At 53.8% G+C, this 14,942-nt stretch overlaps 7 protein-coding genes across 7 annotated transcripts in view; 3 read left to right on the forward strand and 4 right to left on the reverse strand.

Moving 5' to 3' along the window:
- Positions 1–225: 225 nt before the first annotated feature.
- GLOTRDRAFT_42612 (uncharacterized protein) lies at positions 226–1,452 on the reverse strand (the record flags this gene model as incomplete). The annotated part of the gene is made up of 3 exons (XM_007868432.1): positions 226–743; positions 814–940; positions 973–1,452. 3 exons carry the CDS (start codon positions 1,450–1,452, stop codon positions 226–228), a joined length of 1,125 nt encoding a protein of 374 aa, XP_007866623.1.
- Positions 1,453–2,292: 840 nt separating this feature from the next.
- On the forward strand, positions 2,293–3,760 carry GLOTRDRAFT_130269 (uncharacterized protein; the record flags this gene model as incomplete). The annotated part of the gene is made up of 5 exons (XM_007868952.1): positions 2,293–2,749; positions 2,802–3,007; positions 3,059–3,302; positions 3,363–3,551; positions 3,609–3,760. 5 exons carry the CDS (start codon positions 2,293–2,295, stop codon positions 3,758–3,760), a joined length of 1,248 nt encoding a protein of 415 aa, XP_007867143.1.
- On the reverse strand, positions 3,713–5,129 carry GLOTRDRAFT_77738 (uncharacterized protein). Its single transcript, XM_007868953.1, has 5 exons — positions 4,969–5,129; positions 4,851–4,892; positions 4,598–4,795; positions 4,410–4,544; positions 3,713–4,289 (listed from the first exon to the last, which is right to left on the reverse strand). The coding sequence occupies exons 1-5, from the start codon at positions 5,020–5,022 to the stop codon at positions 4,134–4,136; spliced, it is 585 nt and encodes a 194-aa protein (XP_007867144.1). The 5' UTR covers positions 5,023–5,129; the 3' UTR covers positions 3,713–4,133.
- A 107-nt stretch (positions 5,130–5,236) lies between these two features.
- Positions 5,237–6,686, reverse strand: GLOTRDRAFT_139374 (uncharacterized protein; the record flags this gene model as incomplete). Its single annotated transcript, XM_007868954.1, has 6 exons — positions 5,237–5,411; positions 5,464–5,751; positions 5,800–5,861; positions 5,918–6,299; positions 6,354–6,370; positions 6,425–6,686. 5 exons carry the CDS (start codon positions 6,684–6,686, stop codon positions 5,485–5,487), a joined length of 990 nt encoding a protein of 329 aa, XP_007867145.1. The 3' UTR covers positions 5,237–5,411; positions 5,464–5,484.
- A 949-nt stretch (positions 6,687–7,635) lies between these two features.
- Positions 7,636–10,579, forward strand: GLOTRDRAFT_62321 (acid protease). The gene is made up of 5 exons (XM_007868955.1): positions 7,636–8,005; positions 8,149–8,224; positions 8,281–8,467; positions 8,521–9,051; positions 9,100–10,579. The coding sequence occupies exons 1-5, from the start codon at positions 7,851–7,853 to the stop codon at positions 10,335–10,337; spliced, it is 2,187 nt and encodes a 728-aa protein (XP_007867146.1). The 5' UTR covers positions 7,636–7,850; the 3' UTR covers positions 10,338–10,579.
- Positions 10,580–10,816: 237 nt separating this feature from the next.
- Positions 10,817–12,410, forward strand: GLOTRDRAFT_43542 (glutamine synthetase/guanido kinase; the record flags this gene model as incomplete). The annotated part of the gene is made up of 4 exons (XM_007868499.1): positions 10,817–11,244; positions 11,302–11,530; positions 11,586–11,721; positions 11,770–12,410. 4 exons carry the CDS (start codon positions 10,817–10,819, stop codon positions 12,408–12,410), a joined length of 1,434 nt encoding a protein of 477 aa, XP_007866690.1.
- A 581-nt stretch (positions 12,411–12,991) lies between these two features.
- The window catches only part of GLOTRDRAFT_94304 (uncharacterized protein), a gene marked incomplete at both ends in the record, with an annotated part of 3,380 nt that continues 1,429 nt past the window's right edge, over positions 12,992–14,942 (reverse strand). The window contains 4 exons of the mRNA XM_007868956.1: positions 12,992–13,555; positions 13,754–13,948; positions 14,167–14,472; positions 14,769–14,888. Coding sequence (XP_007867147.1) covers positions 12,992–13,555; positions 13,754–13,948; positions 14,167–14,472; positions 14,769–14,888 — 1,185 coding nt within the window. The remainder of the gene's footprint in view (positions 13,556–13,753; positions 13,949–14,166; positions 14,473–14,768; positions 14,889–14,942) is intronic.

The following is a 14,942-nucleotide window of genomic DNA, read 5'->3' on the forward strand; positions in this document are numbered from 1 at the left end:
GTCTTCCGAGAGCAACCACGTCATAGCGGTCCGGCGGTCCTCTTCTTCTACTGTGGACTGACGGAGCAGCTGCATCGGCGACAATGCTAAAGACAAATATGAAATGCTCACCATAGTGTCAGAGTATATCTCATAGCATTTGGACGCAATCTGCATAATGCGTCCATCCCAACTACGTCCAGAGACGATCACAACGATCAGTCTCTACAGAGATGAAGTGACGTACTATTCTGACCCGAACGTGCGACGGGGCTCCCTGACGGACGATACCTGCATAAGCCTGAAGCAGCATTCTGCCAGAGTCCGAACCCTGGATAATGCGTACGCATAGCGCAAATAGGGAAAGGCAAGGATGCTGTATACGACAGTCAGCTCCCTACTGCCAGCTCCGTACCCGAGTTGCCAACTAGTTGCGTGCACAGGGTCATTCGACAAGCCAGGGACATGCGTCAGCCTATTCTCGTTTGAGACCCCGGTAGTGTCCAAGGGTAGCACCCAAGAAAAGCGGTCAGCAATCGATCGAAGACAGGTCGAAAACGGAGAGTGGATATCATCCTGCTCTTGCTGTGGTACGTGTCGGAGAGTAGACCATCCCCGTAACATGTACTTGCAGCGCGCAAGCTCCACTGCCGTGTTTATAATTGGCCCTTCCCTTGCGCAGGCTAGTGAACAGCGTTTCTCAAATGTTGCCATCGGGTAGAGCGAATAAGCCTTTTCGAAGCTAATGACATTCATGACACATGCTAGGTGGAAGTAGATTGGCGTTAAGTACTCCGGATATCGCTTGGTAAGTTAGTCGCAAGCGTGACGTACTAGAGTGGAAGCCGAGGATGACTTGCATGGGGGTCTTGTCTGCGGCGATAATATGAATCTTCGGACCACCCTCTGGTCTGACGAGATCAATGATATTGACAATTCCTGGCATATCGTAGATTTCGATCTATGCGGGTGAGGCTGGGTCATATCGTATACATGAGATGGATAAGTAGCACGCACTGGATCTCGGTATCGTAGCACCGCTACATCGAGATCACGTTGCTGGCCAGGTCTCGGAACAAACACGTATCCGTCACTCATAATCCATTCGCAGACTTCCTTCAACATATCATCGTACACGTAGAGATCCAAGTCTGACCCATCATAAATAGTGCGGTCGAGGAATTGAAGGGCGCTGGAGCCGGATATTAAGGTAGCTGTCCGTGCTTGCAAATTGCGGAAGGCTATCGGATTCGAGAAGTATCTCTTCAGATGCCGGTTGATGTCCCAGAGCAGCTGATAGTGCGGCTTGAGGGCTGCATGATATGAGTGGCATGTTTTGGCGAGGTTGAAGAGTGATGCAGGACTGCAAAGGTCGAGGACTAGCTCCAGCAGATCGTACTGGTTTAGTAGACGGTCCCAGAAATTCTGGCGCTCTTGCTTTTGCACGACTCGCCTGGTTTCTTGCGAGTCCATTGGTGTGCCGGAATCTGTAACAATCAGAGTCCTGGGAATACGCCCGTCGCGCAATGACCCGTCTTTGCTCTCGCTAACGACCGTGATCGATATCTTTGCAATCGACTCGGAGGAAAGGTCGTGTCCCAAGGGCAGCAAGTCCAGAGAGCATGTAGCAGTCCTTCAACCGACTTTTATTGAAGGCACGAGCTTCAGAAGCTCCAGGGCACGAGCTCAAGAATGTCCCCAGGCCTGCCATGAGGCTGGCGCAAGTTGCGTTCGGGATCTGTCGTACTTATAACAGGCCGTTCACACTTGCCAGTCGCCATCCGACCTACCATGGAACGCCAGTGCGATAGTAACACGATGCCTTGGTTTAAGGGCTCCAACTATGTTCGATCACCAGTCCTCACACATGTTCAATGTCAACACTGCTTCGAGTGGCCGAAGAGAATCCTAACATGCTCGGGTGAGGCTGTCTGTAGTCTCTTCATGCATTTTGTGTTAATTCAGTGAATGCAGGTTGCAAATCAGAATATTACTGTGTAAGCTCATATAGTCAAAATGACTCCACTCAACGATGCGGACAACTAACCTCCGGATCTCGATAAGGGAAAAGCATGCCAGAAGGCGGACTGGCGATATCACAGAGAAGCTTGCATTCGATTCAGGACGGGGGTTCGGAGAGGCCTACGCGATACTAAGGATGACGATTTCACCAGGCGCAAATTTGCAGAAGCATCGCGAGACGTGAGAAAGTGGGTCTTGGTAGGAACATATTAGGCCTGTGTTCGTCTCTCTGATTGACCTTCACTGTACCAGGCACATCGTACTCTACTTGACTTTCTCACCAACAACGAGATGGGAGTCTCCTTCCGTCCTGAAGTCCTGGACCAGCTTCTGCTATGTATTGTAGTATTCTACGGCCCGAAGCCTTATCGTCCCGGTATCAAATATCGCTTCCACGTCGAATCCGTGGGTCTCTACAGGAAGACGCCGGATTTCCCAGAAATTCCACGTCGAGAGATTCCTTGCCCGGCCACCGCGCGAATAGCTAGGAGGGAGTCGTTAGGTTTTGCTGACCTTCTGGTAACTGAGAAAGATACCGGTGCACAATGGCTGGAAGGGACAGAGGTTGAGGCGCCTATGGTCGTCGCATCGAAGGTTTATGTTCGAAATGCCAAGCAGCTCCTGAGGGAGGTCGTGACGGGCCGTGTGGATGAGGCGCTCGTCCTTCGTGAAGTGAAGAATTTTGCAGCTCTAACACTTCTTCGTTGTCCAGTACAGCTGCACTCTAATTCCATCGGCGGGGAGAAATGTAGGTACACCTCCCAATACCTTCACTGATGCACTCTTAGAAACGTTGTTAGTTGCCATTCTACAGCTCACAAACGAACACCCCATTTCTCCCAACGCTCTGCTTTGCGAGCAGGACCGTGCATCGTCCCCTGGCACCCGTTTGAAGCCTATCAAGATCGAGGTCCTGTACCAGGCCGAAGATTCAGATGAAGAACAGGAGGCTACACCTGAGCGCCCGAAAGACGAGATCCTGAAAGATCTAGAAGACTGGTATACCGTGAGTACATAATGATGTTCCTAAGCACATCGTAATCACCACTTGAGCCAGGTCCATCAGGACGCCGTGGACCTGTTTATATCCCAAGCGGTACGCGCCGGCATAAATCCCCACTTCGCTAGAGACAAGCTTGTGGGGATAGATCTCAAATACGTTCCCGTCGAAGCAGACGGACGGCGTCCCCCAATTGAACAACGGTTCCTCGTTAGGATAGCCTACCTAGCGCACGACGTCCCACCTGAAGTGTGGATGGATCGCCATCGCGCGTGCAGGGTCATGCAGGACGCAGGCCGGAGTGCCGCTTCATGCAGCATTACATGCCAGAACAATACATTGACAATGACCGTGCCGCTAGACGACTTGCAGGAATTCCCCTGCAAGACGAGGCTCATGAACCCGGAGGAGGTGCTCATCTGGATGGTATCAGGCCGACTGACTCCAGAAGATGTTCGGCTCAGCTACGTTCAAGCAGTCAATATAGCAATGCACCAAATCATGCCCGATGGCAGCGATATGGGAGTGCTGCTGCGGGAGGACGATAAATGTGAGTTGGATAACAACTTCTCAGCAGGCTGAGTTGAATTTCTCGATGTAAATGCAGATCTCGCATTATGGTTTCGACTAGACTCGCAACCCAAGATGGTTGAGTGTATCGTTTTGCCCATGTCATTGATGAATCCCTCCGGCAATGAGTTGGCGCTGCAAGTCCGGTTGGCGGATGCCGGGGACGAGGAGCAAGCCCTGTTGATATAACGGGTCTTTCACTACGCTCTGAATGGCCTGTAGATGGTACTACTGACTGATATACCGATGTGTCTGAAGTCAGATCGTCCAAGAGCCTGTTATGCAGAATAATGTATTTTACAGAGTCAAGCAAGCAAGCGTTCGATCCTCTCAGAGCGCACGCGCAGATAGTATCCAGAGAGTAAAGTCATCTGTATCTCAAAATGCGTTCAAAGAAAGATCGAGGGGGCACAACAGAAAAGAGACATGACAGGACCGTAAGCCGTAAGCTGAATGACGTATACGTAGTAAGACGCGCGGGACGGATGATTGCGGGACAGGCAGTAGTAATAGTGGGTGGGGTATGAGAGCGCACTCAGTAGGGGGAGCAATTATTACTAAATTACAAGATGACGCAGTGGTGCTTCTTGCTGCGACTCTGTCGGCTGAGAAGGGCTGCCCGGGTAGCGTACTGGAACACCTCGTGGACGCCCTCGCCGGTCTTGGCTGAGCATTCCAGGTAGTGCCTCGCGCCGATTTTCTGCGCGACGGCCATGCCCTGCATAATAAAGTTAGTCAGACACGAAATATTGAGTGTGTACCAGAAAAAGAAGATCGTGGCCAGGCGTGATGGAAACCCTGAATCAAGCAGGCAATGAATGTGGGAAGGCCGACTTACCTCCTCCGGTGCAACGGGCCGCTGATTTGTCTTCCTGAGCTCCTCAATCACGCGGGGGTCGCGTCTGAGATCCTTCTTGCAGCCAACAAGGATGATGGGTAGGCCCGCGCAGAAGTGCATCACCTCGGAAATCCACTGCACAACATCATAAGCCGACGCACAGTGACAATCCAGCACTAGCTACGAACCTTCTCCTGCACGTTGTCAAGCGAGTCAGGGGAGTCCACGGCGAAGCAGATGAGGATGACGTGTGAGTCGGGATAACTCAACGGCCGGAGACGATCGTAGTCCTCCTGGCCCGCCGTATCCCATAAGGCGAGCTCGACGTGCTTCCCGTCGACCTCGACATCGGCGACGTAGTTCTCGAACACGGTGGGCACATACACCTGTCGCGGGATCAGCCCCACCGCACCACGCGCAGACGCTGCCAGCACGACGCACCTCGGGGAATGTGCCCTTGGAGAACACAATCAAGAGACAGGTCTGCAATGATATGTCAGCATAAGCTGGAGACGCGCGCCCCGCTCGAGGGGCCGCCAGTTGGCCAGGCAAACCGCACCTTTCCGCAAGCACCATCACCGACGATAACGAGCTTCCTGCGAATTTCCGACATTTATTGCTGGTATTCGGGGCTGAACAAGATAGAGAAAGGACAACGACGAAACAGAGAGCGGGCGGGACGTGGGCGGTAGTGACGAGCGGTCGTAGAAGAGAGTTGTCGCACGTTGATACGCAACAGCTCAGACGAGCAGCGCCAAAGCGGGCCTTCAAGCGGTCTTTGAACACAGGCTGTGCTAATATTACGTAAGCGCATCGGCGAGCGCTTTCCCGTTTACTCTTCCCGCAAGTCTGATACAGTATACGTCCTCTATATTTTGGAATGCGTGCTATGGAAGAGAGACAGAGCAGCTCTGTTCATACACATTTCGACATTTGGGCGGTCCTATGATATCTCCCGGTGGAACCGAAGGAGCACGTAGCCGTGTTCGCCGAGGCGGTGTACTATAGGGTTCATCGTCAGCCACTTGTCCCAAACATAGACACATCCACATACCACCAAACCAGATCCTACACCTTACAATCGTATTCCCCCGACACTCAGGTACTCCCCCTCCGGCCCCCAGCTGCCCATCTCGCAAATCTGTAACTCGTCGACATCCCATGTACCAAAATCAACGGTAACCGGTCCCTTCTGCCTCTGCGCTGACCCAAGTACGGCCGGGACGCTGGCGTTGAGTTGCCGGAAGGCTGCGGATGCGAGGATGGATGGATAGGAGAAGGGGATGCGCCGACCTTTGGAGCGGGGTTTGCGGTAGACGGTGTTGATGACCGTGCAGTGCAACTAAGCGGGATCGTTAATTAGTATAAGCGCAGTAATATCGTATCTTACCTTTAGTTCTCTGTGTTCATCAACGAGCAACCCAGCTTCCTGGAATGCTCGCTGAACTAGCACTTTACGTGATTAATGAGCATAATAAAATAAAGAGCAAGATATTAGATTTACTCACAACAAACCTCCTTCAACTTCGACCCCGCCCCGTTATTCGGGGGGCCCAACCACATAACATGCGCATTCTCGGGATCTCCCCTATCCGGGCGCATAATATCCATGGCCTTCAGCTCAACTTTGAGCTTCTCACCCGCGAGAATTTCGAGGATACGCGGGCGAAGCGAGGCAAGCAGGTCCAGCGCGGCCTTAACCGTCTTCGGCTTTTCGTCCACTAATTCAGATGCAGCCGGTGAAGCATCGAGGGACATCACGCCGAGCGTGAGGTGGAAGCGCCGCGGGGAGATGATGATGGACCTGTCCAGCCCTGGGATGGGCGGGGAGGTATCCAGCAGCGCGCTTGTGCACGTCGACATGGTCTCGCGGAGGCGCGCATGGTGACCCTAGGGGAACAGTTCAGCCTTGCATCGATCTTCCGTCAAACGGTGGATGCGCACGATTGGCAGAGCAATGACTGTAGGTTAGATTGAGGCTGTTATCGGACGCCGGTGGACAACAAGCGGCTTACAGTGCGTCAATGGAGGCTTGGGCGGTCTTTCAGACCTCGGCGGTCGATTTGAACCTGACACTACCGTCGTCTGTTCTACCACTATAGTTTCGGTGGAGATCGCGGCTTCGGAGGCGGGTGCTTGACCAGGACCTCCTCTTCCCCGCCCGCGTCCTCGACCTCTTCCGCGACCCCTTCCTTGGCCTCTCCCGCGATTCACATTCGAGCTATGACCTCGGACAATAGAAGATACCGCGGTACGCGTAGCGCTGGGTGCGGACATTACAGTTCTCCACAGGAATGTATGTCGAAAGCTTAGGCTGCTGGGATTAGATACAGTTGCGCCAATAACGCTGCGCGACGCCTCATGTCAGCGCTAGTATCATATCGTAAAAGACGAAGTGTATTGCGACGTACGTACAAAGAGATATGTTTCTGTACGAATGTAGACCAGGGATCGTCCGTGCCTCGGAGGTGTATCAAGCTGCACTGCTTTCGAGGAGCCGCTTCCCAACGATCGGACTGTCGAATCTGGGGAAATCCGGGGTACAGTTTATCCTTAATTCCAGCCGGCCCACGCAGAGGTGATCTGCAAGGCGACATATTTCAGAAAAAACATATCACGAACCCCAACATCATGGTCATGATGCAGGAGAGTTCAGGAGGACAACGATCGCCGAAATGCAGTGAAACTGCGGTCAGCACGTTTTGCAAGAGGCCGGGATTTTCGTGCCCGTCGTGAGAGACAGAAACGGATTCTTGAGCTAGTGTCTTGGCGCTCCGGACTGCGCGGAGTGAAGTGAGCTAGGAGTCGAGTGAGTCGCGCTGTGAAGCTGTCAAAGTGGAAGTAGGTTCAGGCTTAGACAGGAGCCCACAAGCTAACTTGAAGGCAGAAGGGTAAAGCAACAAAGACCTGTTCTATAGCTAGTGGATTGAGTGTTTAGCACAGTCGTTTTATCACAAATCCCATTTACCGTACGATTAGCAACGCCAGCGCTAGTTCAGCGCGCCGCCCTCGGCGAGCTACCCGAGGCGCGAGCTTCCCACCGTCCGACACATACCCCGCTTACCTGCTAGCACTAGAGTATTTCTCTCCTAACCGTTCCCCTTCGCTCTCTGAGACCCTCCACTCGCTGTACAGTACCGTCTCTCTTTTATTTCTCTCCTCGACATACGCCGTACGACCTTACCAGACGTTCCTCAAAGTCAAAACAGAGTTTGCAGAGGCAGTCCAGGTATTCCGGGCTAGATTGTGCCTGCGATCTCGGCGCCTGCCATCTGCCATTCTAGAGCTAACGCCTGCTCAGTTCGCACAACGCCTCAGGCCCGTCCTTTGCTGTCAGACACCTTGCTTTCTACTCCAAACGTCGACGTCTGCTTTATACGGCGTCCATAATTCTGCCCAGGACTTTACTGGCCTCATCCTCGTCACCGGACATACGACTTCATGAGCGCACGCGCGGGCATTCCTCTCCGACGGTGGAAAGGAAAGGGACGGGAGGTGCTGCTCGAGAGCAGGAGCGCTAGCACTACGGAAGGAAATGGGGGAAATGACGGCGTGGTCATGCCCATGCAGATGACCGGTGACGGGACCTACAATGTGTGAGTCTCACTTGCGTCTTTCATCCCAGCGCGTACGAGAAGACGCCCATGTACCCTCGTCGCTACGGGGATACAACGGCCGGCGTCTGATACGAGCGGTGCAGGGCTCTTGATTGTCGTTCATCCAACTGACCAGCCTCCAGCGAGTATACCGTACCAATAACAGTCGGTAACGGCCAAACCCTCTCAGTACAAGTAGACACCGGCTCGTCCGATCTTGTAAGTCGTACGACAACTCTCGCGCGTCTGACTTGCTAATTTCCGTCCGCTCGCAGTGGCTAGCTTCGACCTCCTGCTCCTCCTCCGCCTGCTCATCCACGAATGGACGGCTATATAACCCAGGCCAGGCCCTGCCCACGGGCCAGACATTTAATATAAACTATCTCATCGGTAATGTCTCGGGCCCCATCGTCTGGGACGAAGTCCAGCTGGGCGGTTACAGCATAACCAACCAAGCACTAGGTCCGTCTCGCATATTGTAATTATATGTATGCCGTCTCACCTCACGCCCACAGCCGCCGCATCCAAAGTCGACGGCGAACCGCTCTCGCAAAATTTCGACGGCGTCCTCGGCCTCGCGCTGCCCGGCAACTCGATCATCCAGGCCGCTATCATGCCCACGCTCGGCGACAGCCCCGACGGCGCCGCCTTCTCCTCGAACCTCTTCGGCATCACACCCGTCTCGCAGGCGCCGCCCGTGCGCTTCCTCTCCCTCTCGCTCGAGCGCCCCGGGTCCGACCGCACGCCGAGCCTGCTGGGCATCGGGCGCCACCCCAGCCAGGTGGCCCCGGACCCCAGCAAGATCGCGTACTCGACGCTGCTGGCGAGCTCGAGCGCCGGCGTGCGGTTCTGGGAGACAAGCATTCGCGCCATCACGGTGTACGTGGACGGCGGGGCAAAGGCCGTCAGCCTTGGACACTCCCATACGGGCGCAGTGTACCCGATCGCCGTTGTCGACTCGGGTGTTCCATATATTATCACGACTTCGGCAATAGCTAATGGTATTTATGGCGCAATCGGAATTAACCCCGCCGCAAACGGCCAATGTGAGTCTCGATCTATTCTCAGACAGCATCTTAACTGACAGTGCATAGATTACGTGCCCTGCTCGACACCACTTAATATGACGATAAGTCTGGACGGCCAGCCTGAGCTGCCGTTGCACCCGCTCGACTTGACGGCGGTGCCTCTGCAGGACGCGTCCTCGCCGAACTGTATTGGCCTCATCCAAGCTGCTGATGGCGCCCTCGCCAACATCCCCGGCGACATGATTCTCGGAGTGCCGTTCCTCCGCAACGTGTATACCGTCCTCGCGTACGACGTGCCTGACTCCAACGGTGCCTTTCCGCAAGTCTCCGCGAGCACGACCGCCAACAGCATTAACCCGCGTCTCGGGCTGCTCTCGCTCACGAACGCTACCACCGCTCTGGATGAATTCCATACTGTGCGCGTGCTGAACCAGCCGCTGTCCAAGACGCCGAAGACAAGTGACACGAATGGCGTCGCAGGCAAGAAGGGTCTGTCGGTCGGCTTGGACGTCCTGATCGGACTGCTGTCGTTCTTCGGCCTGTGCGCAGTCCTCTTCGGCTTGCGCTGGGTACTGGCCAAGCGACAATGGCGCCGTTCTCATCCGCGCGGCGAAGAAGGTCAGCTGGATGCGAAGGACAGCGGGTACGCGCTCGCGGCACTGCACCCCAACGGGGACGGGCCGAGCGAGGAGACGCTGAGGACGCTGCGTTACGAGGCGTACAAACGCAACAAACGGATGCACAGCGAGTACTCGACGGACAGCGCGCTTACCAAGGTCGATGTGGACGAACGCGAGGATAGCGGGTACCTGCCTGACCACGAGCTCGGATTCCGCCCCAGCTTCTACGATAAAGGCAGGCACGACCCACACGCGAGCATCGCAACGGATTGGCGGGACACCCTGGTCGGCGAAGCGGACTCGGCGGGGACGCCCCGCGCGAAGGACGAATCACCTAGCCCGGAGATGCATAGGCGGCACCTGAGCGATCCGGAAGCGCCCGTAACGGCGCCGCTACTGGCGCATGCTCGGACGCACTCGCAGACGTCGCAGGGGAGCGATGTGGGCCAGGCAGGTGATAGAGTGAGCATGGCGGGTATCGGGTCGGCTTCTAGGGGCAGTCGGCATCTGGAGCATGGGCTGCGGGATAGTGTCGGCAGTTTTGGCAGTTTCCATGATGTGGACGGGTCGGGTAACCGTGTATACGCGCCCTCGCCACTACGACCCCATCCTACACATGCACCGGACAGACCACGATCCCCGCTAGAAGACCGAGGTGGAGCTCGACCTGAGTACGAGCCGTGAAAAACTGCTCGCCGTGGTCTCGCGCTTTGAGTTATATCGTATGTCTTTCGTTTCCCCTATGCTGCTGCTTCGCTATCGTATATCTCGGACTATCTTGCGTTTTCCTGTGGATCATACCTTATACCTGCTGCACGGACTCCACCTCTGCTGACTGTCGAATCATTGTATTGTACTTGTGTATTACCTACGCGGCCATAAAGGCTCTCGACTCATAATATGGAGTAAACGGTGATTACCCCTTCTTGCCGTGTTCGAATCACCGAATCAGCCGGATATGAGATGAAATCTAAATTCACGAAGATGCCTTCAATCTTCGAGCAGTGCACGCTTCGGACTCTAACCTAATGGAATTGAGGAATTTCTGCAATTCCGATAACGCCACGCTCTCAGCGCCCTTATGTATCATGCAACGCGTCGAGTAATGGCAATTGCAGCGTCTCTCGTTAACAGGCGCTGGGTATCTGCTCGAAATGACTGCCATGTCTACGAACGCTAGCTACGGTGTTCCATATTCTCCCTCTCAGGCCAGCAAATTTGATGGTCCTCGAACTATCGATGAGCTCAAGAGCGATGGAATTAAGTACATTCGCCTCACCTGGGTCGACTTGGTCAATAATATCCGCTACCGTGTCATTCCCCTCGCGTACTTCGCGAAGCTCTTGGAATCACCCCGGCCTGGCATCACAATAGGCAAGATCGTGCTCGGGCTGGTGTTCTTGACGCAGGCGGAGGGCTTCGGGCCCGTTGGCGAGTATCTGTATGTCCCCGACATGGCGACGCTCAGGAAATGCCCGTACGCGCCGGGGCACGCGAGCGTAATGGGGTTCTTCCAGGAGAAGGAGCAAAACGAGCTCGGGTCGTTCAGTGTGGACTTGTGTCCGCGGACGATGCTCCAGCGGGTTGTTCAGTACGTGCTCGTTCTCCACCTTTCTATGTGTCGTGTGTTCAATTCCCACTGGAACAGGGATGCGAAGAAGACTTGCAATGTCGAGTTCCTCGTCGGTGTCGAGACGGAGTTCATTTTACTCAAATCGGTCGACCCCATTGAAGCTGTTAACAATCACGGGTGGTCCAACTCGCCTGCGCTCCCCTCCGGCGCCGTCGAGACCAAAGTACTCGAAGAGATAGCCGACTCTCTGCAGGAGGCAGGCATCGAGCTGCAGATGTATCACGCAGAAGCTGCCCCGGGCCAGGTACGCACACAAATATTGTATAAACCGCGTTCTCATCAAAACCTCTTATACCCAGTACGAAGTTATCACGGGCCCGCTCACCCCGCTGGAGGCCTGTGATGCGCTCGTCTTCACCCGCGAGACGATCTACAACACTGCATCCAAGCATGGCCTGCGCGCAACCCTCGCTCCGCGCGTCTTCGGGCACAGCTGTACGTCCACCCCTCTCTTATGAAGTGCTCGCTCATCACCCGCTACAGGCGGCTCCGGCGCGCACACTCACGTCTCGATTCACTCCTCTTCTCCGCCGTCGCTCCCGCCGAGCACTTCCCCCGCCCTTCCCGCACTCTCCGCCTCTTTCCTGCAAGGCCTGTTAACCGCTCTCCCTCCCCTCTGCGCGCTCACGCTTCCCACCGAGGCTTCTTACGCCCGCATGCTCGATGGTGTCTGGAGCGGAGGTACTTATGTCGCGTGGGGGACCGACAATCGTGAAGCCCCCGTACGGCTCTGCCCGGCCTCGTCCCCGCACTTCGAGATCAAGTGCGTCGACGGGACGTGCTGCCCATACGTCGCATTCGCAGGACTGCTCGGCGCGGGTCTGCAGGGCGTGAAGGACAAACAGGCATTGAATATCGGGGAGTGTAAAGATGTAGCACCAGCGTTGCTCTCAGAGCAAGAGAGGGAGCGGCTGCAGATCCGGGCCAGGATGCCTAAGAGTATTGCGGAGGCCAGGGAACGGCTGTGTGGAGTAGAGGGGAGGGTGATTAGGCAGGTTCTAGGCGAGCATGTCGTGCAGGCTTACGTGAATGTAAACAAGGTGTGTAATGTGCGGCTATGCTCTCTTCGGGAACTTATATCTTCTACAGACGTTGGAGCAGTGCCTTGGAGAAGGGTCGGATGAGACGGTCATGAAGAGGATGATCGAGAACTACTGACTGCTGTAACTGACTGCTGCATTGTACCTCATCAGGAAAACCCTCCCGAGCAGATTAGGCATGATCATGCATGATCATGTCTTATTAGATGCATTATCCCATTATGCAGGATCATACAAGTTAGGGTTGTCCCTCGTCTCATTCATACTTATTATATGTCAATTAGTTTGATCAGGCAAATATTCATGCACATTGAGACAGATTATAAGGCAATCTTTGCCCTGTTATAACATGCTATGCAATCTACAGACATGCATATATATGTATCAATCTAAGCCCGACAGATCCATCAGCGACAACGCATTCGGCTGCTGCGCATCTATAGCTATGCCATTACGGGTTGATGTCCTGCATGACGTAGATCTATGACGGTCCAAATGCACTAAAAAGGAAAATGCACTAATATACTCAATGCACTCAAATATAAACCAAACATGCGCACAGTTTGCACCTTGCACGCATATATTGAACTCATCGCACGCGTATACACTGGTACTGGGATTCATAGCTACTACCACGAACACTGCCTCCGATGATGGCGAGCACCCTAGGCGACATTCTCCTGCCCTCCATCCTCGACCAGCTGGATGTCCGCGGCTTTCTTCTTGACAACGTACTGCCCTACAATGTCAGCGATAGTCTCCTCGAACATCTCCTCATCTCTGGTTAAAGCCTCTCTCTGCTTCACCCAACTGACGTTCAAGTCCTGGCAACCCTGGCACATTCCAGGGATCCGCACTGTCTCCAGCATGTCCAGAATCTGGCGGCCATTCCTGCCAGCATCCGGGTGTAAGAGATGCTTGGCAAGCCCCTGCCACCACTGCGTAGTCCAGGCCTGACGGCATTGTTCCGAGGTGAAGCAGGATACGTCTTCAATGTAGGGTGAGGGATAGAAAGCCAGCACAAGTCGGTGTTCAGCAATCTGGGCATGTGTGTTGGCTATGGCATAGAAAGCGTTGGGTCCGATCAGGTGAGCCATTGGCCTTGTAATCGCATGGACTGGCGTTGACATCAGCTCGCAAAATGCTGGCTCAATCCAGCCATAGACTTGGTACGTGCAGCCCAGGTGGAAGCGAAGTGCCGGGTTGGAGACAGTAGACTTGTTCAACATCTGAATGGCATAGTTATGCGCATCTGTGATTTAACTAGTCAAAGTTGGGATTAACCCAACTTTGAGAATAAGAATTCTGGGGATGTTAGTATCTCAAATGATAGGTTGTATGGTGTAAATAACAGGTGCAAAGAAGCTAAGGAAACGGCGGACCCGTTCTGGAGATAACACACCTCAAATGTGGGTGACATGTCACACATTGAGTGTGACACCCGATAGGTCGCCTCGATAGGTCGATAGGTCACCTCGATAGGTCATTTTGTAGTCACAATAGGTCGCTTTGTAGTCTCGATAGGTCATTTTGTAGTCTCGATAGGTCATTTTGTAGTCTCGATAGGTCATTCTGTAGTCTCGATAGGTCGATAGGTTGTTTTGTAGTCTCGACAGGTCATTCTGTAGTCTCGATAGGTCAATAGGTCACTCGATAGGTCATTTTGTAGTCTTGATAGGTTCCTTTGTAGTCACTTTGTAGTCTTGACAGGTCACTCTGAACTGTAAATTTGTGTTCTATGTACCATCACTACTTAGTCTGCTACATGATGGACTGTATTTTATATTTCAGGAGAGACATTGCGAGTGGGTGGCAAGATATCCCTTTCAAATACACGCACCGCTGAGTTCACAAGTCTGAGATATGCATCCTGAGAGAAGTTGGCAAACATGGATGCCCCTGACCAAGCCTCCACCTCATTCACCCAGAAACGGAACTCACCATCTTGCCGTATCAGGCAGATGTCAAGCCGTGCAAAAATCCGCAGCTGCGATGCCCGGGTCCTTGAGCCAGGCACAATATCCTCTTCATGGTCTTCTTCCCACTTGATCAGCTTCTTCAACACTGCACCAGCAAAATCCTTCAGCTCATTCATGCCTTCTTCTGCCTCCTCCATCAGCACTGTGACATCAAAGATGTCGTAATACTGATCATCTCTGATCATCTCCTTTGTCCGGTCCAGGAGTCTGTTTCCCAGCCTACGGTGATCAAATCAGTCTGATGTGTTGCCTGCCTGGCCATGGACAAGGTCACCCACACAATCTTTGAAAGCGGAGCCAAACCATCGATCTTCCAGTAGTCCACTTCTTCAGGACTCACATAATCTGTGAACATGCAGTACATCCACTTCTCTCCCACAAACAAGCAGCGGATCTCCCCTTTGTCCTTGACCTCCGCAATCTTTGGCTGCAGAAACCAGAGTGGTCTAGCCACATCACTGACCATCCTTGCCCAGCTATCATCGGACTCCTCCATGGTGTCGCGGATGCGTACCAGGAACTCATTCAAAGTCTCGTCTGGGTCCATTTTCAGCACATGCTGGCTAAACCCAGAGTATGTCCGCTTGATCATGCAACCAGTGAGATCAATCTTGAAGTCAGAAATCAAGGACACCAG

The sequence above is a fragment of the Gloeophyllum trabeum genome, assembly GCF_000344685.1.
Source record: "Gloeophyllum trabeum ATCC 11539 unplaced genomic scaffold GLOTRscaffold_00008, whole genome shotgun sequence".
Lineage (NCBI taxonomy): Eukaryota > Fungi > Basidiomycota > Agaricomycetes > Gloeophyllales > Gloeophyllaceae > Gloeophyllum > Gloeophyllum trabeum.